The sequence below is a fragment of the Pygocentrus nattereri genome, chromosome 13 (genome assembly GCF_015220715.1).
Source record: "Pygocentrus nattereri isolate fPygNat1 chromosome 13, fPygNat1.pri, whole genome shotgun sequence".
NCBI classification, from domain to species: Eukaryota; Metazoa; Chordata; class Actinopteri; order Characiformes; family Serrasalmidae; genus Pygocentrus; species Pygocentrus nattereri.
This window is the reverse complement of record NC_051223.1, coordinates 39,792,616-39,817,010: the sequence shown is the minus strand read 5'-3', so window position 1 is coordinate 39,817,010 and position 24,395 is coordinate 39,792,616. Positions and strand designations below refer to the sequence as shown.

Genomic DNA, 24,395 nt, shown 5'->3' with positions numbered 1-24,395 from the left:
TTAAGAGCGAGTGTTGGTTATATTGATTAAGAGCGAGTGTTGGTTAGATTGATTAAGAGCGAGTGTTGGTTAGATTGATTAAGAGCGAGTATTGGTTAGATTGATTAAGAGAGAGTATTGGTTAGATTGATTAAGAGCGAGTGTTGGTTAGATTGATTAAGAGCGAGTGTTGGTTAGATTGATTAAGAGCGAGTGTTGGTTAGATTGATTAAGAGCGAGTGTTGGTTAGATTGATTCAGAGCGAGTATTGGTTAGATTGATTAAGAGCGAGTATTGGTTAGATTGATTCAGAGCGAGTATTGGTTAGATTGATTAAGAGCAAGTGTTGGTTAGATTGATTAAGAGCGAGTGTTGGTTAGATTGATTAAGAGAGAGTATTGGTTAGATTCATTAAGAGAGAGTATTGGTTAGATTGATTAAGAGCGAGTGTTGGTTAGATTAATTAAGAGCGAGTATTGGTTAGATTGATTAAGAGCGAGTGTTGGTTAGATTGATTAAGAGAGAGTATTGGTTAGATTGATTAAGAGCGAGTGTTGGTTAGATTGATTAAGAGCGAGTGTTGGTTAGATTGATTAAGAGCGAGTATTGGTTAGATTGATTAAGAGCGAGTATTGGTTAGATTGATTAAGAGCGAGTGTTGGTTAGATTGATTAAGAGCGAGTATTGGTTAGATTGATTAAGAGCAAGTGTTGGTTAGATTGATTAAGAGAGTGTATTGGTTAGATTGATTAAGAGAGAGTATTGGTTAGATTGATTAAGAGCGAGTGTTGGTTAGATTGATTAAGAGCGAGTATTGGTTAGATTGATTAAGAGCGAGTGTTGGTTAGATTGATTAAGAGCGAGTATTGGTTAGATTGATTAAGAGAGAGTATTGGTTAGATTGATTAAGAGCGAGTGTTGGTTAGATTAATTAAGAGAGAGTATTGGTTAGATTGATTAAGAGCGAGTGTTGGTTAGATTGATTAAGAGCGAGTATTGGTTAGATTGATTAAGAGAGAGTATTGGTTAGATTGATTAAGAGCGAGTGTTGGTTAGATTGATTAAGAGCGAGTGTTGGTTAGATTGATTAAGAGCGAGTGTTGGTTAGATTGATTAAGAGCGAGTGTTGGTTAGATTGATTAAGAGCGAGTGTTGGTTAGATTGATTAAGAGCGAGTGTTGGTTAGATTGATTAAGAGCGAGTATTGGTTAGATTGATTAAGAGCGAGTGTTGGTTAGATTGATTAAGAGCGAGTGTTGGTTAGATTGATTAAGAGCGAGTGTTGGTTAGATTGATTAAGAGCGAGTGTTGGTTAGATTGATTAAGAGCGAGTGTTGGTTAGATTGATTAAGAGCGAGTGTTGGTTAGATTGATTAAGAGAGAGTATTGGTTAGATTGATTAAGAGAGAGTATTGGTTAGATTGATTAAGAGAGAGTGTTGTTTAGATTGATTAAGAGCGAGTGTTGGTTAGATTGATTAAGAGCGAGTGTTGGTTAGATTGATTAAGAGCAAGTGTTGGTTAGATTGATTAAGAGAGAGTATTGGTTAGATTGATTAAGAGCGAGTATTGGTTAGATTGATTAAGAGCGAGTGTTGGTTAGATTGATTAAGAGCGAGTGTTGGTTAGATTGATTAAGAGCGAGTATTGGTTAGATTGATTAAGAGAGAGTATTGGTTAGATTGATTAAGAGCGAGTGTTGGTTAGATTGATTAAGAGCGAGTGTTGGTTAGATTGATTAAGAGCGAGTGTTGGTTAGATTGATTAAGAGCGAGTGTTGGTTAGATTGATTCAGAGCGAGTATTGGTTAGATTGATTAAGAGCGAGTATTGGTTAGATTGATTCAGAGCGAGTATTGGTTAGATTGATTAAGAGCAAGTGTTGGTTAGATTGATTAAGAGCGAGTGTTGGTTAGATTGATTAAGAGAGAGTATTGGTTAGATTGATTAAGAGAGAGTATTGGTTAGATTGATTAAGAGCGAGTGTTGGTTAGATTGATTAAGAGAGAGTATTGGTTAGATTGATTAAGAGCGAGTATTGGTTAGATTGATTAAGAGCGAGTATTGGTTAGATTGATTAAGAGCGAGTGTTGGTTAGATTGATTAAGAGCGAGTATTGGTTAGATTGATTAAGAGCAAGTGTTGGTTAGATTGATTAAGAGAGTGTATTGGTTAGATTGATTAAGAGAGAGTATTGGTTAGATTGATTAAGAGCGAGTGTTGGTTAGATTGATTAAGAGCGAGTATTGGTTAGATTGATTAAGAGCGAGTGTTGGTTAGATTGATTAAGAGCGAGTATTGGTTAGATTGATTAAGAGAGAGTATTGGTTAGATTGATTAAGAGCGAGTGTTGGTTAGATTAATTAAGAGAGAGTATTGGTTAGATTGATTAAGAGCGAGTGTTGGTTAGATTGATTAAGAGCGAGTATTGGTTAGATTGATTAAGAGAGAGTATTGGTTAGATTGATTAAGAGAGAGTATTGGTTAGATTGATTAAGAGCGAGTATTGGTTAGATTGATTAAGAGCGAGTATTGGTTAGATTGATTAAGAGCGAGTGTTGGTTAGATTGATTAAGAGAGAGTGTTGGTTAGATTAATTAAGAGCGAGTATTGGTTAGATTGATTAAGAGCGAGTGTTGGTTAGATTGATTAAGAGCGAGTATTGGTTAGATTGATTAAGAGAGAGTATTGGTTAGATTAATTAAGAGAGAGTGTTGGTTAGATTGATTAAGAGCGAGTGTTGGTTAGATTGATTAAGAGTGAGTATTGGTTAGATTGATTAAGAGCGAGTATTGGTTAGATTGATTAAGAGCGAGTGTTGGTTAGATTGATTAAGAGCGAGTGTTGGTTAGATTGATTAAGAGCGAGTGTTGGTTAGATTGATTAAGAGCGAGTGTTGGTTAGATTGATTAAGAGCGAGTGTTGGTTAGATTGATTAAGAGCGAGTATTGGTTAGATTGATTAAGAGCGAGTATTGGTTAGATTGATTAAGAGCGAGTGTTGGTTAGATTGATTAAGAGCGAGTATTGGTTAGATTGATTAAGAGCGAGTGTTGGTTTGATTGATTAAGAGCGAGTGTTGGTTAGATTGATTAAGAGCGAGTATTGGTTAGATTGATTAAGAGCGAGTATTGGTTAGATTGATTAAGAGCGAGTATTGGTTAGATTGATTAAGAGCGAGTATTGGTTAGATTGATTAAGAGCGAGTGTTGGTTTGATTGATTAAGAGCGAGTGTTGGTTAGATTGATTAAGAGCGAGTATTGGTTAGATTGATTAAGAGCGAGTATTGGTCAGATTGATTAAGAGCGATTATTGGTTAGATTGATTAAGAGCGAGTATTAGTTAGATTGATTAAGAGCGAGTGTTGGTTAGATTGATTAAGAGCGAGTATTGGTTAGATTGATTAAGAGCGAGTGTTGGTTAGATTGATTAAGAGAGAGTATTGGTTAGATTGATTAAGAGAGAGTATTGGTTAGATTAATTAAGAGCGAGTATTGGTTAGATTGATTAAGAGCGAGTGTTGGTTAGATTGATTAAGAGCGAGTGTTGGTTAGATTGATTAAGAGAGAGTATTGGTTAGATTGATTAAGAGAGAGTATTGGTTAGATTGATTAAGAGCGAGTATTGGTTAGATTGATTAAGAGCGAGTGTTGGTTAGATTGATTAAGAGCGAGTGTTGGTTAGATTGATTAAGAGAGAGTATTGGTTAGATTGATTAAGAGCGAGTGTTGGTTAGATTGATTAAGAGCGAGTGTTGGTTAGATTGATTAAGAGCGAGTATTGGTTAGATTGATTAAGAGAGAGTATTGGTTAGATTGATTAAGAGAGAGTATTGGTTAGATTGATTAAGAGCGAGTATTGGTTAGATTGATTAAGAGCGAGTGTTGGTTAGATTGATTACGAGAGAGTATTGGTTAGATTGATTACGAGCGAGTGTTGGTTAGATTGATTACGAGCGAGTATTGGTTAGATTGATTAAGAGCGAGTGTTGGTTAGATTGATTAAGAGCGAGTGTTGGTTAGATTGATTAAGAGCGAGTGTTGGTTAGATTGATTAAGAGAGAGTATTGGTTAGATTGATTAAGAGAGAGTATTGGTTAGATTGATTAAGAGCGAGTGTTGGTTAGATTGATTAAGAGCGAGTATTGGTTAGATTGATTAAGAGAGAGTGTTGGTTAGATTGATTAAGAGCGAGTGTTGGTTAGATTGATTAAGAGCGAGTATTGGTTAGATTGATTAAGAGCGAGTATTGGTTAGATTGATTAAGAGCGAGTGTTGGTTAGATTGATTAAGAGCGAGTGTTGGTTAGATTAATTAAGAGAGAGTATTGGTTAGATTGATTAAGAGCGAGTGTTGGTTAGATTGATTAAGAGCGAGTGTTGGTTAGATTGATAAAGAGCGAGTGTTGGTTAGATTGATTAAGAGAGAGTATTGGTTAGATTGATTAACAGCGAGTGTTGGTTAGATTGATTAAGAGCGAGTGTTGGTTAGATTGATTAAGAGCGAGTGTTGGTTAGATTAATTAAGAGAGAGTGTTGGTTAGATTGATTAAGAGCGAGTGTTGGTTAGATTGATTAAGAGCGAGTGTTGGTTAGATTGATTAAGAGCGAGTGTTGGTTAGATTGATTAAGAGCGAGTATTGGTTAGATTGATTAAGAGCGAGTATTGGTTAGATTGATTAAGAGCGAGTGTTGGTTAGATTGATTAAGAGCGAGTGTTGGTTAGATTAATTAAGAGAGAGTATTGGTTAGATTGATTAAGAGCGAGTGTTGGTTAGATTGATTAAGAGCGAGTGTTGGTTAGATTGATTAAGAGCGAGTGTTGGTTAGATTGATTAAGAGCGAGTGTTGGTTAGATTGATTAAGAGCGAGTGTTGGTTAGATTGATTAAGAGAGAGTATTGGTTAGATTGATTAAGAGAGAGTATTGGTTAGATTGATTAAGAGCGAGTGTTGGTTAGATTGATTAAGAGCGAGTGTTGGTTAGATTGATTAAGAGCGAGTATTGGTTAGATTGATTAAGAGCGAGTGTTGGTTAGATTGATTAAGAGCGAGTATTGGTTAGATTGATTAAGAGCGAGTATTGGTTAGATTGATTAAGAGCGAGTGTTGGTTAGATTGATTAAGAGCGAGTATTGGTTAGATTGATTAAGAGAGAGTATTGGTTAGATTGATTAAGAGCGAGTATTGGTTAGATTGATTAAGAGCGAGTATTGGTTAGATTGATTAAGAGCGAGTGTTGGTTAGATTGATTAAGAGCGAGTATTGGTTAGATTGATTAAGAGCGAGTGTTGGTTAGATTGATTAAGAGCGAGTATTGGTTAGATTGATTAAGAGCGAGTGTTGGTTAGATTGATTAAGAGAGAGTATTGGTTAGATTGATTAAGAGAGAGTATTGGTTACATTGATTAAGAGCGAGTGTTGGTTAGATTGATTAAGAGCGAGTGTTGGTTAGATTGATTAAGAGCGAGTATTGGTTAGATTGATTAAGAGCGAGTGTTGGTTAGATTGATTAAGAGCGAGTGTTGGTTAGATTGATTAAGAGAGAGTATTGGTTAGATTAATTAAGAGCGAGTATTGGTTAGATTGATTAAGAGCGAGTGTTGGTTAGATTGATTAAGAGCGAGTGTTGGTTAGATTGATTAAGAGCGAGTGTTGGTTAGATTGATTAAGAGCGAGTATTGGTTAGATTGATTAAGAGCGAGTATTGGTTAGATTGATTAAGAGCGAGTATTGGTTAGATTGATGAAGAGAGAGTGTTGGTTAGATTGATTAAGAGCGAGTATTGGTTAGATTAATTAAGAGCGAGTATTGGTTAGATTGATTAAGAGCGAGTATTGGTTAGATTGATTAAGAGCGAGTGTTGGTTAGATTGATTAAGAGAGAGTGTTGGTTAGATTAATTAAGAGCGAGTATTGGTTAGATTGATTAAGAGCGAGTGTTGGTTAGATTGATTAAGAGCGAGTATTGGTTAGATTGATTAAGAGCGAGTGTTGGTTAGATTGATTAAGAGCGAGTGTTGGTTAGATTGATTAAGAGCGAGTGTTGGTTAGATTGATTAAGAGCGAGTGTTGGTTAGATTGATTAAGAGAGAGTATTGGTTAGATTGATTAAGAGCGAGTATTGGTTATATTGATTAAGAGAGAGTATTGGTTAGATTGATTAAGAGTGAGCATTAGTTGGACTGTGTTGGACACGCTCACACAGTTCTGTTTTTCAGGGGTTAAAAAAGATCATTAAAATGACTGAAGATAAATAATAATTTGACAGTGGAATACGATCATTCATATTCTTTACCATCATCATTTCGCTTAGACTTAAACAGTGAAGCTGTTGCTGATTTATGAGCATTAATAGCAGTGTTTGTACCGATCGCACTCGTGTTGAGTTGATAATGTCTGTGAACGTGATAGTTTCGAACGTGTTTTGAAATCAGTTTCATTTTCAGTAAAGGTTAAAGGTTTCGGTGAATTTATTTGGAGATTTTGAGTGTCTGAGAAGCTTTCCGCCCGATGACAGCTGGGATTGGCTCCGGAAACCCCTCGCGACCCTGAGGGAGAAGCGGCTTGAAATGTGTGTGTGTGTGTGTGTGTGTGTGTGTGTGTGTGTGTGTGTGTGTGCGTCTGAGATTTTGAAAAACTGAGATAGTTCAGAAAATGTGTTTGAATAGTTTTCACAAAACTGTAAAAAGTGTCCTCAAACTTTTGATGTCCCATCTGTCCCATCTGGACTCTCCATTATGGACTAAACAGGCTTGATATGTTTAACGGAGAGCGTCTGTATGGATTAAGGAGTTCTGCAGACGTACTGAGCTGCACTTCGGATATGAAGCGATGCTGCTTTCCCAGAGTTTCGGATGCAGAGCAGTTCTACAGGGCTGTGTTCAAGTTCAGGAGGCTTTGTTGTCATTTCAGCCAGATATGAGTACACAGTGAAACAGAACATGAGTGTGAAATAATACAATGTAATACAATATAATACAATGTAATACAACGTAATACAATATAATACAATGTAATACAATGTAATACAATATAATACAATGTAATACAACGTAATACAATATAATACAATGTAATACAATGTAATACAATATACCCAGTATATACAAATAATACAGCACAGACAGTGCAGACAGTACAACGAAATAAACAGGAAAGACTTACAATACATACGAACAGAAGACAGGCAGCACGCGGCACTGAGAGTGTGTGTAAAGCTGTCAGTGGGGCTCTGTATGGAGCCCTGCTGGTGACATTCCATATAAATGCGTAGCCTCTGTGTATTAATGAGTGGGAACAAGATCTAATATGTGTAACATGTCTTAGTAATAATTTAATAACTTAGGTTTAGGAACAAGATCATACCTTATTAAGCTGGTCAAGACTTATCTCGTTCTCATGGCCATGACTTAATTATATAGTTGTCATGCCTAACTAAGTCATGGCCACATCTTAATCATCTTGTTCCCATGCTTTACTAAGTCATGGCCAGGACTTTATTATCTCATTCGCATGCTTTACTAAGCTGTGGCCTCAACTTAACTATCTTGTTCCCATTTCTTTCTAAGTCATGGCCATGACTTAATTATCTCATCCCCATGTCTTACTAAGTCATGACCACAACTTAATCATCTTGCTCCCACGCCTTATTAAGTCGTAGCCACAACTTATTTATCTCGTTCCCATGTCTTACAATGTCATGGCCTCAACTTATCTATCTTGTTCCCATTTCTTTCTAAGTCATGGCCATGACTCAATTATCTCATCCCTATGCCTTACTAAGTTGTGGCCATGACTTAATTATCTCGTTCCCATGTCTTACAAAGTCGTGGCCTCAACTTAATTGTCTTGTTCCCATTTCTTTCTAAGTCATGGCCACGACTTAATTATCTTGTTTCCATGCCTTACTAAGTTGTGACCAGGATGTCACCAGCAGGGCTCCGTAGCTTCCAGCAGATGTGTGGAGCATTAGCATCTAAACTACACACTTCTAATATATTAATGATATTCTAATATTATAATATAATATTAGCAATTGTAATAATATTTTAAAACGCTAATGCACAGACCTGCTGGTCCTGACTGATACAGATGTTTTTGGAAAACTTCTTTCTCCGTTTTGTCATTGTTGTAATGTAATAACTGAAATTCGGGGGAGGACCACGCCTGAAACCCACCCTCCCTCCAAACTGCTCCCATCCCTACCTTCCGTTTTCCGTGAGGAAGATCTTGTAAGTTTAGGATTTAGGACTAGAATCGAGTTTTGCCTCAGTGGCTTGTTCCCACATCTGCTTTCCACTCTCTGCTTTGCTGCTGTCTTTATGTGTAGCTGCAGCAGCGTGGCGCCGGCTGGGATGGAGGGAAGCGTTTCTCTTCCTCAGGAAGACAGAGCGGCTTTGTCACTCGTCTTTCCCTCCGCGGGTGAGAGAGGACAATCCGTGACATTGTGTGAGGAAGAATCGGGCACAGAGCTTCAGCCTGCACACTTAAACACTACAGATGCTATACAGGCAAAGGAGCTTTAACCTGCTGGAGGGTCCTGGGGGCTGCAGGTGGTCATGAGTTCTGTGGTTCTGGTTTAGTGATCCACGACTTTCAGCACATCTCACTGCTTCAGTGATTCTCATCAACCATCTATTACTGCATTAACGTCTTTCTGCAGGCTGCAACTTTATTTTCTTATTTCTGACCGTTCTTCCAGAAGCACATTTGTGAGGTCCGACACTGATGTTGGATGAGAAGGCCTGGCTCACAGTCTCCACTCTAATTCATCCCTAAGGTGTTCTACCGTTTGAGGTCAGGACTCTGTGCAGGCCAGTCAAGTTCTTCCACACCAAACTGTCACATCCACGTCTTTATGGACCTGCTTTGTGCACTCAAGACTCTTTCATTGGATTGCCAGACGGAGAAGCGTGATTGGTCACTCCAGAGAACTCGTCTCCACTGCTCTAGAGTCCAGTGACGGCGCTTTACTCCACTGCATTCCACGCTCTGCATTGTGCTTGGTGATGTAAGGCTTGGATGCAGCTGCTCGGCCATGGAAACCCATTCCATGAAGCTCTCTACGCTGTTCTTGAGCTGATCTGAAGGCCACATGAAGTTTGGAGGTCTGTAGTGATTGACTCTGCAGAAAGTCGGTGACCTCTGCGCACTATGCCCCTCAGCATCCGCTGACCGCTCTGTCATTTTACGTGGCCGACCACTTCGTGGCTGAGCTGCTGTCATTCCCAATCGCTTCCACTTTGTTATAATCCCACTGACAGTGGACTGTGGAATATTTAGTAGTGAGGAAATTTCACGACTGGACTTGCTGCACAGGTGGCGTCCGATCACGGTACCACGCTGGAACTCACTGAGCTCCTGAGAGTGACCCATTCTTTCACTAATGTCTGTAGAAGCAGTCTGCAGGCCGAGGGGCTTGGCTTTACACACTTGTGGCCATGGAAGACACTGGAACACCTGAATTCAGTGATTTGGATGGGAGACTGAATACTTCTGGAAATAAAGTGTATTTTCCCTGTACCTCTGTTATCAGATTAACTGGGACACTCTTTGTTCACTGTGTGTGAAATGTTAAGACCACGTTGAGCTGCTAGTGAGCAATACCATGCCCCGCCCACCCGCTCTGATGTCATAAGGAGTGTTTCAGCCCAGGCTGCTTTTTGTATGAGGCACAATACAGAGTGACCAATCAGGGCAGAGGTCAATGTGCAAAATGTGTGTTGTGTTGTCTGTTGAGATAAAAATGATGTTCAAATACAGATTCAGGGAACCTCATGGTTTTTCCTGCTTCACTTACAATCAGCAAGCTTCTATCTCTCCTATTCTTTTTTCCACTTTTCTCCCCAATTCAGACCTATCCAATTCCACCCACCCAGAGAGAGCAAGGACAACTGCGCTCTCTTGGACTCCTGACCACAGATTGCTGTAGCATCACCAGGGATCGATCTCCTCATGACTGGGCCGACACTTAGACTATTGCACCATTTGTGAGCTGTCTTTGGTATTCTTAAGGAACTAAAGCCGCAGCACTGATCTGCCTCAAGGTGGCGCTGTTCACACAGTTTTTCCTACATAGCCTAGCAACAGTAACCATGCCCGGGATTCCTCTGGAAAATCTTTACAACGTGCTGTGGCATAGTTAATCTGAAAACTCGCCCAATTTCCCAAGAGTTTGGTGTAAAGAGTGCCTGATATGGGATGGCAACTAAGTGACCAATATGGGACCCCTTGAATATCAGGGGTATTTTAAACTGGCAGAGCTCATTTGCATATATCGGTCTTACCCATCAGCATAAGGGATAAAGAGAGGTCGGAAAGGTATCATGTAAAAATGACTTGTGAAATATGACTGTTGTCGTTACATAAACATTTGGCATAGTGTGATGACCACTCCAGATTGCATCACATTGCCTGTGTGTCCATACATATGTACCTCTATATAGGAGTATTGTAAAGCAGACTCGGTCTATCTCTCCTTCACAGACTCTGAGTGTTGGTCACTATCAAGACTCGTCTCCCTGCGACTCCATCGGCAACATTGTGGAAGGACTGAGCTCTCTAACTGACCACTTCTGTGAACTCTCGCTGACATCTGAACCCCGAAAACCCTGCAAGAGGCCACCACCCAACTACCTGTGCCACCTGTGCTTCAACAAGGGCCATTACATAAAAGACTGTCCTCAGGTAAGCCCACCTGATGTCATGTACACCTCTCATGTCTTCAGGTAAAACTTGCCCATCCACATGTAAAAAAAATGTGCTCAGGTAAAACCCACCAGTTCTAAGGAAAATCTGATTGCCCTGTCTTCAGGTAAAGCCCACTGGTCATCAGGGACACATATACATGTATTTAGCCTGCTTGATCTTGCTTGTCGTCAGGTTAAACCCACATGTCCACAGATAAAACCTACCTGTCCTCAGATTAAACCTATCTATTCTCAGGTTAGACCCACATGTCCTCAGATAAAACCTACCTGTTCTCAGGTTAAACCTACCTGTCCTCAGGTTAGACCCATGTGTCCTCAGGTTAGACCCACATGACCACAGATAAAACCCACCTGTCCTCAGGTTAAACCCACATGTCCACAGATAAAACCTACCTGTCCTCGGGTTAGACCCACGTGTCCTCAGATAAAACCTACCTGTCCTCAGGTTAAACCCACATGTCCACAGATAAAACCTACCTGTCCTCAGGTTAAACCCACGTGTCCTCAGAAAAAACCTAACTGTCCTCAGGTTAGACCCACATGTGCTCAGATGAAACCTACCTGTTCTCAGGTTAAACTTACCTGTCGTCAAGTTAGACCCACATGCCCTCAGATAAAACCTACCTGTCCTCAGGTTAAAATTACCTGTCCTCAGGTTAGACCTATGTGTCCTCAGATAAAACCTAGCTCTTCTCAGGTTAAACCTACCTGTCATCAGGTTAAACCTACCCATCGTCAGGTTAAACCTACCTGTCCTCAGGTAAAACACATTTTACCTTGACTGTACTTATCTATTCCAAAGGAGACCCACCTGTCCGGAACTTCAATGCACCTGCTTGTCGTCAGGTAAAAGCCGGCTGTCTTCAGGTGAACCTGCTTGTCCTCAGGTCAAACATGTCTGGCCTCAGGTGAACCTGCTTGTCCTTGGGTTAAATCCACATGTCCTCAGACAAAACTCACCTGTCCTCAGTTAAAACCCACTTGTCCTCAGGTGAACCTGCTTGTCCTCGGGTTAAATCACGTCCTCAGACAAAACTCACCTGAGCTCAGATAAAACCTACCTATCCTCAGTGTAAACCTCTGGTACATGTCCTCCCTTTTTACCTTGACCATATTTACCTATTCCAAAGGAAACCCACCTGTCCTGAACTTAGGTAAATCTGCTTGTCGTCAGGTAAAAGCCGCCTGTCCTCAGGTGAACCTGCTTGTGCTCAGATACCCCTCCTCATTGCCACTTCAACCACTTATCACCCCAATGTAAAACCCACTTGTCTTCAGGTCCGTCCCCCGGGGTAATCTTACCTGTCCTGAGGTAAACCTGCCAAGGTGAAATGCCATGGCTGACATGTATCAAGTCTTTACAAATACAAAACAGGTTTACATAACTACACGTATGGCATTGTGCAATGGCTCTTATAGCAGATGTGAATCATTAGATATGCTTCTTGGGATTTGATGCTTCTTGTCACGCATCTAAAGATCAGTTACCGTAACATGGTGTGGGCGAATGAAGTAACCGTATAGGAAGGCGTATATGACGTTGATGTGGTGCAGTGAGACATGTGCGAGTGCTTATTTCCCTGGACTGGTGTAAAGGACAAAGCTCAGAGTGAATTATACAGCTCCAGCCTCGCTCTTGGCCTAATGCAATGTTCAACTGTAATAGACTCCAGATGCTGAGTTTGATGAGTGAATTTCGTCTCCATGGCAATATAAAACATATTTCTGCAGTTACGATAAAAGACCGTATACGTCATCGACTCGAGCTGCTCGCTCAAACCGTCGCATACTCACTTTAAACCGTTTGGAGTTGACTCTGTTATCTGGAGGCGATCATCCAATAATTTAAACAGACAAGAGGGGAACCAACAGTGCCACATTACTGCTACTGAGAGCTGATTGGTTAGTGTTACTGCTACTGAGAGCTGATTGGTTAGAGTTACTGCTACTGAGAGCTGATCGGTTAGTGTTACTGCTACTGAGAGCTGATTGGTTAGTGTTACTGCTACTGAGAGATGATTGGTTAGAGTTACTGCTACTGAGAGCTGATTGGTTAGAGTTACTGCTACTGAGAGCTGATTGGTTAGTGTTACTGCTACTGAGAGCTGATTGGTTAGAGTTACTGCTACTGAGAGCTGATTGGTTAGTGTTACTGCTACTGAGAGCTGATTGGTTAGAGTTACTGCTACTGAGAGCTGATTGGTTAGCGTTACTGCTACTGAGAGCTGATTGGTTAGCGTTACTGCTACTGAGAGCTGATTGGTTAGCGTCACTGCTACTGAGACCTGATTGGTTAGCGTCACTGCTACTGAGAGCTGATTGGTTAGAGTTACTGCTACTGAGAGCTGATTGGTTAGTGTTACTGCTACTGAGAGATGATTGGTTAGTGTTACTGCTACTGAGAGCTGATTGGTTAGAGTTACTGCTACTGAGAGCTGATTGGTTAGCGTTACTGCTACTGAGAGCTGATTGGTTAGCGTTACTCCTACTGAGAGCTGATTGGTTAGCGTCACTGCTACTGAGACCTGATTGGTTAGCGTCACTGCTACTGAGAGCTGATTGGCTAGTGTTACTGCTACTGAGAGCTGATTGGTTAGTGTTACTGCTACTGAGAGCTGATTGGTTAGTGTTACTGCTACTGAGAGCTGATTGGTTAGAGTTACTGCTACTGAGAGCTGATTGGTTAGAGTTACTGCTACTGAGAGCTGATTGGTTAGCGTTACTCCTACTGAGAGCTGATTGGTTAGCGTTACTGCTACTGAGAGCTGATTGGTTAGTGTTACTGCTACTGAGAGCTGATTGGTTAGTGTTACTGCTACTGAGAGCTGATTGGTTAGAGTTACTGCTACTGAGAGCTGATTGGTTAGCGTTACTGCTACTGAGAGTTGATTGGTTAGCGTTACTGCTACTGAGAGCTGATTGGTTAGAGTTACTGCTACTGAGAGCTGATTGGTTAGCGTTACTGCTACTGAGAGCTGATTGGTTAGCGTTACTGCTACTGAGAGCTGATTGGTTAGAGTTACTGCTACTGAGAGCTGATTGGTTAGTGTTACTGCTACTGAGAGCTGATTGGTTAGTGTTACTGCTACTGAGAGCTGATTGGTTAGTGTTACTGCTACTGAGAGCTGATTGGTTAGTGTTACTGCTACTGAGAGCTGATTGGTTAGAGTTACTGCTACTGAGAGCTGATTGGTTAGTGTTAATGCTACTGAGAGCTGATTGGTTAGCGTTACTGCTACTGAGAGCTGATTGGTTAGCGTTACTGCTAGAAGGGCATCCACATGCATTAACTTCATATCTTTGAGGCAAACCGCCTGAATTAATGTAAATCCTTTTATGTTTTTTGTTTTGAGCTACAAGTCAGAAATGATTTATCTAAAATTCTACCAGAGTAACAGGCGATAACTTGACTGTGAGGGTTAATGTGCTGCAAGAACAAAGAGCTCTTTATACTCATAGAGTCTCTGAATGAATGTTTTACTTTATTCTTTTCTCTGTTATAAGATTAAGTGACCCTTATTAGTCCCACAACAGGGAAATTTCACCTCCGCATTTAACCCATCCATGCTATGAAACACCACATACACACTAGTGGACACATGCACACTAGGGGGCAGTGAGCAGCCCTATTCACAGCGGGGAGCAGTTGGGGGTCAGGTGTCTTGCTGAAGGACACCTCAGTCATGTCCTGTCAGCTCTGGGGATCAAACTGGTGATCTTCCGATTGCAGGGCCAGTTCCCTGACCTCCAGCCCACGACTGCCCCCTAACTTTAACTCTATATTTAAAGTAGTTAGTACGACCGATCAGGCGTAACGTTCTGACCACCTCCTCGTTTCTACACTCACTGTCCACTTTATCAGCTCCACTTACTGTATAGCTGCACTCTGTAGTTCTACAGTTACAGACTGTAGTCCATCTGTTTCTCTGATACTCTGTTACCCTGTTCTTCAGTGGTCAGGACCCCCATGGACCCTCACAGAGCAGGTACTATTTGGGTGGTGGGTCATTCTCAGCACTGCAGTAACACTGATGGTGGTTTGATAGTGTGTGTTGTGCTGGTCTGAGTGGATCAGACACAGCAGTGCTGCTGGAGATTTTAAACACTGTGTCCACTCACTGTCCACTCTATTAGAAACTCCTACCTTGTCGGTCCAGCTTGTAGGTGTAAAGTCAGAGACGACAGCTCATCTGCTGCTGCACAGTTTGTGTTGGTCATCCTCTAGTCCTTCATCAGTGGTCACAGGACGCTGCCCACAGGACGCTGCCCACAGGACGCTGCCGACTGGATATTTTTGGTTGGTGGACTATTCTCAGTCCAGCAGCCACACTGAGGTGTTTAAACAGTCCAGCAGCACTGCTGAGTCTGATCCACTCATACCAGCACAACACACCACCACCACGTCAGTGTCACTGCAGTGCTGAGAATGACCCACCACCCAAACAGTACCTGCTCTGTGAGGGTCCATGGGGGTCCTGACCACTGAAGAACAGGGTAACAGAGTATCAGAGAAACAGATGGACTACAGTCTGTAACTGTAGAACTACAGAGTGCAGCTATACGGTAAGTGGAGCTGATAAAGTGGACAGTGAGTGTAGAAACGAGGAGGTGGTCAGAACGTTCTGGCTGACCGGTATTTATTCCATTCCAGTCCAGTTTAATTGTATTCCTGTCAGTCAGTGCTGAGCTGGACCTTAGTGACCTGCTGACCTCTGCACTATTACAGACTGAGTGATGAAGCTGGGAGTGGACACTGACACACATTCACTCTCTCTCTCTCTCCACCGCAGTTCTAAAGAGAGACATTGTCTTTGTGGGTGAGAGACAAATAGATGGAGATAAAGAGAGAGAGACAGAAAGATGGAGCGTTCCCTAACTGGCCACTTTATTAGAAACACCTACCTTGTACTTCTGCTCACTGGCCACTTTATTAGAAACACCTACCTCATACTTCCACTCACTGGTTGCTTTACTCGAAACACCTACAGAGTTATTTAGCTGTAGTTGTAGTGCACCTCTCCCTCTCTCCCCCTCTGTCCCTCACTCTCTGCCTCTTTCCCTTACTCTCTGCCTCTCTCTCTCTCTGCCTCTTTCTCTTGCTCTCTGCCTCTCTCTCTCCCTCACTCACTGCCTCTTTCCCTTACTCTCTCTCTCCGTCACTCTCTGCCTCTTTCTCTTACTCTCTGCCTCTCTCTCTCTCTCCCTCACTCTCTGCCTCTCTCTCTCTCTCCCTCACTCTCTGCCTCTCTCTCTCTCTCCCTCACTCTCTGCCTCTTTCTCTCTCTCCCTCACTCTCTGCCTCTCTCTCTCTCTCCCTCACTCTCTGCCTCTTTCTCTTGCTCTCTGTCTCTCTCTCTTTCTCTGCCTCTTTCTCTTACTCTCTGCCTCTCTCTCTCTCTCCCTCACTCTCTGCCTCTTTCTCTTGCTCTCTGTCTCTCTCTCTTTCTCTGTCTCTCTCTCTCTCTCTGCCTCTCTCTCTCTCTCTGCCTCTTTCTCTTGCTCTGGGCCTCTCTCTCTCTCTCTCTCTCTCCCTCACTCTCTGCCTCTTTCTCTTGCTCTCTGCCTCTCTCTCTCTGCCTCTTTCTCTTGCTCTCTGCCTCTCTCTCTCTCTCTCTCTGCCTCTTTCTCTTGCTCTCTACCTCTCTCTCTCTCTCTCTCTCTCTGCCTCTTGCTCTCTGCCTCTCTCTCTCTGCCTCTTTCTCTTGCTCTCTACCTCTCTCTCTCTCTGCCTCTTTCTCTTGCTCTCTGCTTCTCTCTCTCTCTCTCTCTGCCTCTTTCTCTTGCTCTCTGCCTCTCTCTCTCTCTCTCTGCCTCTCTCTCTCTCTCTCTCTCTCCACTGTGGAAAGAGTTGCTCTGCGGATTCTCCCATTTCCTGTGGAGAGAGTGAGAGGTGGGGAAGGAAAGGAGAGAAGAGAGGGATGGAATGGGGGAGATAAGAGAATGATCTGTTATCAGCCGTTTCAGACCCGCGGCTCCAGCCTCCTGCAGAGACTTCCTGCTTTAAAACTCCAGTCAGGAAAGCAGCAGCGTGTCTGTCCCGGGAATATCTCTGAGTTTACTCACACAGAGCGCTGCAGGACTGTTGGGCATTTCAGTGAGTATGTGGTGGTTACTTGATCGGTGTGCCGCTGTGGTCACTTCCAGTGTCCTAAAGAGGAGGACATTCCACAACACACACAATAAACGCCATAAACCACAGCACAGGTTCCCAACCAGAGAACAGTACAGGTTCTAAAACCATCATCAAAATAATCTAATATACAAACAACAACATGATGTATTATTTTGTATCCTGTAGTCAATTTAATACTAATAACACTTAATACTCATAATACAAAATAGTAAGAATATTAAAAATGATAGCTATTTAATACGAATAATAGCTTGTAATTGAATCATTGAATAATCAAAAACTGTCAGAGTTCAAACACATAGCTGTCTGATCGTTAATTCTCTGTAGCTTTTTGCTGGATTTCTTGCTTTCTCAGTTTTTCATTGGCTGTTGGGGGAATTTGGGTCAGATTGAGTTGTACCAGTACTAATATATCGCTGTTTTCAGAAGAAAACCTCGTATCTCCAAAATGGTAATTTTACAGGAGAAGGAAAAAACCTACTTTACTTTTAATGTCAGTCAGTGGAACCAGACGTCTTTCCAAGACATTTTGGGTTATTACTTTTAGTCCATTCATCATAAAATTTACGTACAGCATAAAGGGCAATGGGTATTTTCAAATTATGGCAAAATGTCAAAAATGGAGATACGAGGTTTTCTTCTGACAGCAGTGATGTACTGTTAGATTATGTTTACCTCTTACAGTCTCAGGCTTGTTACCCACTAAGGCTTATTATTCAGTAACCACAGGGACTTCAGAGCAAACTGGGTAATAAAACTTTGATGGTTAAACGCATTTGATTAACAGTCCAACTGCTCTGAAACTCAACTGGGAAGCAAAAAGTTGGAATCATTACTTGATTTTCCCTCCCAGTCATCTACTCGGACTTCCCCAAAATCTGAAGAGCAGAGGTGACAAGCACAGACTCGGCCAGATTGAGAATCAGGGCAGAACTCAAGGTAAAAGTCAGCTTTAGACGTTGTCCTGGATGAAGGACGAGGAGCCAGAAAACTGGACAAGTTGTTAGAGGCGTTTTGGACATCACTGCAGGCATGGATTGATTAATGCTCAACGAGACGGAGGAAATGGACCTACACATGCAAATGTACTCAGACATGGACTGAGCTATGAGTGGTATACCAGCATCTCCAGTCCAAGTCATGGCGAAGACACACAACTTACCTGGAGGTGCTTTTTAAAGGACATTTGTCCAAATGACCAGCACTGTTAGAAATGAAGGTTCTGTTCAGGTACATTTTCCGTTGATCAAGGTACAAACAGTGTAGATGTTCCCTCAAAGGTTCTACAGTGGTTCTAAGGTCTGATTGTGGAGCTTAAATCAGTTCCTCCAGGTGAAAAGTTGGTATTTGTTCCTTTTCATAACCGAATGATTTAAAACAGAGCAGTAGAGTAAAAGCCTGGAGGCGAGGCGAGGCGGGGTGTGTGGAGTCAGTCCAGCTTAGAACAGATCATTTCAGTGGATTATGGTTCAGTTATGTTCCCTGGCTGAAGGCACTGAGATGGAGTCTTGAGGGAACCACCCCAGTGACGAGAGGGGAACTGACCCAGAGACAGTCTAGAACCTTTATTCCTCAGAGTGCAGTGTAACATCCCCCCCCCTTCCCCAATCAGGGTATGGCCCCTCATGGATCTTTTCATCCAATAACTTTTGTGTTTGTTCACTAGTCCAGCTGCTACCATCACTCAGAGAGAAACTCAACACTGCAACACAGCTGGATGTGAGCTAAAACCTGCTTAAGCCTGAAGTCTGTACCCACAACACTGCTGCTGTTCAAAGCTATTGTTCAGTAAGCATTGGAACCTCAACTCCACTGCTTAACAAACCCTGGACCCTCAACAGCACTGCTAAACAATTCCTGGACCATCAACACTACTGCTAAACAAACCCTGGGCTATAAATACTACTGCTAAACAATTCCTGGACCATCAACACTACTGCCAAACAAACCCTGGGCCATAAATACTACTGCTAAACAAGCCCTGGACCATAAATATCTCTATTTTTGGGCCAAAAATGTCTCTAAACTCTAAATCCTTATTGCCAATGCTTAAAAAATGTTGGTCCCTTAAAAACATACAGCTAAACAATTCCTAGACTCACAATGCTTCTGCTAACGAAATTCTGGATCCTCAGTGCTAATGAAAAACAAACTCAGCACACTTAATGCTACCGCTAAACCATCCCTGGACCATTGGCACTTCTAAATCCTGGACCCCCAATGATAATGCAATGATGCTGGACCCCCAACGCTATTGTCAAACGTCAAACCGTCAGTGCTACTGTAAACAAACCCTGGACACTCAAAGCTACTGCTAAACAAACCCTGAACCCTAAATGCTGCTGCAAAACAAATCCTGAGCCCTCAGTGCTACTACTAAACAAACCCTGGACCCTCAGTGCTACTACTAAACAAACCCTGGACCCTAAAGGCTATCACTAAACAAACTCTGTATCCTAAATGCTACTGCTAAACAAACCCTGGACCGTAAATACTCTCAATTAATAAACCCAGGACCGGAAATGCTACTTCTAAACAAACCCCGGACACTCAAAGCTACTGCTAAACAAACCCTGGACCGTAATCGCTACTGCTAAACAAACCCTGGGCCGTAATCGCTGCTGCTAAACAAACCCTGGACCCTCAGTGCTACTACTAAACAAACCCTGGACCCTAAAGGCTATCACTAAACAAACTCAGTATCCTAAATGCTACTGCTAAACAAACCCTGGACCCTAAATACTCTCAATTAACAAACCCTGGACCGGAAATGCTACTGCTTAAAAAATGCTGGACCCTAAATGCTACTTCTAAACAAACCCTGGACACTCAAAGCTACTGCTAAACAAACCCTGGACCATAATCGCTGCTGCTAAACAAACCCTGGACCCTCAGTGTTACTACTAAACAAACCCTGGACCCTCAAAGGTGTACCAAAACAATGCCTGAGTCCTCAACACTACTGATAAAAAATTTTTAGACCCTTAAGATTGCTGATAAACAGTGATGGTACCTCAACACTCAACATGGACCATAAGCACTATTGCTTGATGCTGATTCTCAGATCTATCCCTACAGCGTTCCTGTGCTAATCTAGGTGTGTTAAAGCAGGACAAAGCTGAACAGTGCGCGGCAGGACTGGGTTCAGAGGCGCCGTCATTAACTTAAATAATCTTCAGTGGAGAAACTCCAGTGACAGTGAGTCCAATATTCCAACTGAACAGACTTAATGTGTGCAGGGAAGCCCCTGAGGCTCTTGGAGCTGTTTATCATATGATGTAGTGTTTCATGCTCTGATCATAAAACACCAAAGTGGAGCAGTGCAGTGGTCTGAGGTGCAGATGCTGCGGCGGTGATTAAAATCACATGTCTGTGATGGGGTCTTATGGGTTCCATTTCGTTTCTGAAACTGCACGAGGGCAGCGTTCTGAGCTGTGCTTCATGCTGCTGGACTGTCCTGCAACTGAGGAATTCCACTCACACGCTGTGGGACGGCGTGGAATCCCAAACATGAGCAGCGTTTGACTGACATCATGCTAGACTGCCTCCACAGCTGGTGCACAACAAACTACCGTTGGGTGATGAAACTCACCCAACAGAATTGAGAACGTTTGTGCATAGCTTTAGTGCAGTGGTCACTTCTTGAAGCTCTTGTGTGGTCTTGTGGGTGTTACTGGCCTTGCACTGTTGTAGTTACATCTTAATTGAGTTATTGTCAACAATTTGTGAGATCTAATGGGGCACACTTAGCCCCTCACCTGTGGTGTTCCACAGGGGTCAATACGTGGGCCACTTTTGTTTGATATTTATATGCTGCCTCTTGGTTACATTATTTGCCAGCATTGATTGACCTGTAATTTATACACTGACGTCGCAGGATATTCCACCTACTTTGAATACACTTAACAGTGTATACTATTAAATCAAAATTGAAACATGGTTGCACAGCAGAGTTATAGTTCTGAAATTTTCACTAGTTTGAATGTTTCAGTTAGTCTTTTGGGTACCTGAATAGTTTTATTTTTGTTTTTATTTAGTTGCATTTTTATTTAGTAATGTTGTGATAAGCAATGTGATAGCAGGTTTTTGATAAGAGTAGTTTGAATTAAAAACAACAGTAGACTGAACTTATCTTGGCTCTGGATTTCCTTAAAAACAGCCAAACACAAACGCATTTCTAAACTCTCACTCACTGAAAACAATAAAAACTAGATTATGGTTTTGATTTCATTTTTGTGTTGTTGAAAATTTGTATTTTTATCACAGTTAACAAGCTCATATTTTCACTGCTAGTTTATGTTTTAGTAATAGTTTTAGTGAACAACATTTAATGTGTAGCAGTTTTCCTAAACCTAACTCTGAAAAAAGTAATTGTAATAATAATAATAAATAAACCTAAGTAATTCTGACTGGCCCCAAGTGTATTGCTGACTCACCTGTTACCCTGTCTGGTGACGAATCTCGGGTTACTCCATCTGTACTGGTTAAAAGTGTCAGTTTTATCATGGATACACCAATTTCATTTGACCCACATGTTAACAAAATTAGACCATCTGCATGTAGGAACATATTCGGTAGTAGATGCATTAGATGGATCAGAGTTTGGTTAGGGTTGGATTAGGGTTTTCTTTTCCAAAGAATTGGTTCTTCTAATAATACGTACAAAATAAAGCTTCAGTTTGGTTATCTGGGATTCGAGTGAGAGGTCAGATTTTATTGCACCAAAGTTCAAAGGCATCAATATTTTTCCTGTCCTGCTTTTTCATTATCCAGGGTTCACATTAAAGCCAGATTAAGTGACCCTCAGTCCCACAACGGAGAAATTTCAACTCTGCAATCTAATCCATCCAAGCAGTGAAACACCACATACACACTAATGAACACACACATTAGTGGGCAGTGAGCACACTTGCCCGGAGAGGTGGGCAGCCCTATCCGCAGCGCCGCTTCTCCATTAGGGTCGCAGGGGAGTGTTGGAGCCTATCCCAGCAGTCATCGGGCGGAAGGCAGGATACACCCTGGACAGGTCGCCAGTCCATCGCAGGGCAGACAGACAGACAGATAGACAGTCACTCACACCCAGGGGCAATTTAGCACGTCCAATTGGCCTGACTGCATGTCTTTGGACTGTGGGAGGAAACCGGAGAACCCGGAGGAAACCCACGCAGACACGGGGAGAACATGCAGACTCCACACAGAGAGGACGCCGGTTGCCCGGCCAGGGAATCGAACCCAGACCCTCCTCACTGTGCGGTGACAGTGCTACCCACCACGCCACCGTGCCGCTCATTTGTTCAATTCAACTCCATTAAATTCTAGTTTATTGGTACAGCGCTTTTTACAACGATGTTGTCACAAAGCAGCTTTACAGAAGTTTGAAAACACAGTTATAACATATAATCCCCCAGTGAGGAAGGCAGAGGCGACAGAGGCAAGGAAAAACTCCCTCAGACTGGAGGAAGAAACCTTGGGAGGAGTCAAGACTCACAAGGGAAGACCCGTCCTCCTCTGGTCAGACAGTGTTTACAGTTTAATAAGCTGAAGACCAAATAAAAGTATAACAGCATAAACTAAAAGGAGAGAACCAGAAGGTAGCATAGATATGAGAGAACCCTGAGACACTGGGATCCCCCCACTCCACACCCATGAACCTCTGGATCTCCTTCCTTTACCTAAATGGGAAGGCTAATTATCAAAAGCTAAACTAAACAAACATGTTTTCAGTCTAGACTTAAAGATTGAGACTGAGTCCCGAACATTAACTGGGAGATAATTAAGCAATTTGGGGGCTTTGTAAGAAAAAGACCCCCCCCCTTGAAGTCAGACGTATACAGTGTGGAGATATGGACGTACTGCTTTCATTATGTTTTCATTATGTTGGGTGATAACGCTGGTCCACATAGTGACTCCACCCAGCACTAATGACTGCCGGGCACTGAACACATTAACACGCGAGGTTCCCTGTGTGACAGCAGAGGGCACACGGTCAGCGCTGAGAGGCCTTTCTGTAGGTGGCGCTAACCAGTGGAAGTCGGTTCCCCACCAAATAGCATGGTGCAAACTGCACAGCTGCATGACATCAGGAGCGCTTGTTCTAGAGGACGACAGCACAGCCACATCATTTGATGTACTATATCAGAAGCAAACATCTGAAAGCGTGAAGCTCTCTGAGGGACAGCGTGACGCCCAGCACCGTAACGAAGATCGCGATGGCATTCAAAAGCTACTGAGGTTCACTGAGCCAAAGCTGGACCTGGTCATGGCATTTATGTTCCTTTTAACTTTGATTAATGTGCAAACTTAAGTATAAACACTTAAAAGGGCTCTTCAGTGAAGGCAATGGTTTTATTTAGAGCCGTAAGTTCTACCCGGAGCCAGTCATGCTCAAATGGTTCTTTGCAATGCACATGATTCCACAAAAAGAAAGACACTGGGCAAAAGAGGCTTCAATGGGAGAGATGCAAGGTGCAAACCGCTGCTGACCGAAAAGAACACAAAGGCTCGTCTCGCAAAATGCCAAAAACTACCTAGATGACCCCCAAGACATTTGGGATAGTATTCAGAGGTGGAACTTTTTGGAAGACATGGGTCTCGATAAAAAATGATCAGTAAAAGAATGCTCACACCGCATTCCACCGTAAAGACACTACCAACATGAAGCATGGTGGTGGTAGTGTGATGGTCTGGTAGTGTGATGGTCTGGAGCTGCTTTGTTTCTGCAGGACCTGGACGACTTGTGATAATTCTTCTTTCCATCAGAAAATCCCGAATGAGAATGTCCGCCCGTCAGTTTGTGACCTAAAGCTCAAGCTCACTTGGGTTGCGCAGCAACGATCCAAAGCACACAAACAAGTCCACCTCTCAATAGTGCAAAAGAAAGAAAATTAAGGTTTTAAGTGGCAAAGTCTGGACCTGAATCCCATTGAGATGCTGTGGAAAGACCTTAAATGGGCAGTTCATGCCTGAAAACCCTCCAATGTAGCTGAATTAAAACAATTCTGGAGAGAAACGTGGGCCAGAATTCCTCCACAGTGATGAGTTTAGGCAGTGGTGGACAGTAACTGAGTAACTGAGTAACTGAGTAAATGTAATTAGTTTCTGTACTTTAGTATTTTTGGTGTATCTGTACTGAAGTTTCTCCGTTCTGGGCGACTTTTTCCTTTCACTCCACTACATTTCAGAGTCTAATATCCGACTTTTTCCTCCTACATTTTGAGAAATCTGTCGTTCCTTTTGGTTTCTGTGTGTATAAAAACGTAACATGTCAAAACGAAAGAAGCGCAAAGCCAGAGCACCAATCAGGGCCCAGCGGTCACTTTGTTTAGAGCTGGTTTTGACCTGTTGGTCATACCGACCCAGTGCAGCACGCGGTTCAACGTCAGCGCAGCAGCGTAAAACTTTGGGAGAGTCTGTTCAACATAAATGATGAACTAACCTAACTTTGTGTAAATAGAGCTCAATATAGAAATATGTCCACATATGCAGTCGAGACTGACGCGGCTTTTTTCTGAATTTCTACAAACACCATTTCATTTTATAGTAAATGAGTTTGGGCTGGTTTATGTTTATGAACAGAC

General features: G+C 42.3%; 1 protein-coding gene across 1 annotated transcript in view; it reads left to right on the top strand.

Annotated features, from left to right (window-relative positions):
- LOC108413182 (zinc finger CCHC domain-containing protein 24-like) overlaps positions 1-24,395 on the top strand; it is a 60,158-nt gene that overhangs the window by 14,982 nt on the left and 20,781 nt on the right. The window contains exon 2 of the mRNA XM_037544013.1: positions 10,462-10,662. Within this exon, the coding sequence (XP_037399910.1) occupies positions 10,462-10,662 (201 nt within the window). The remainder of the gene's footprint in view (positions 1-10,461; positions 10,663-24,395) is intronic.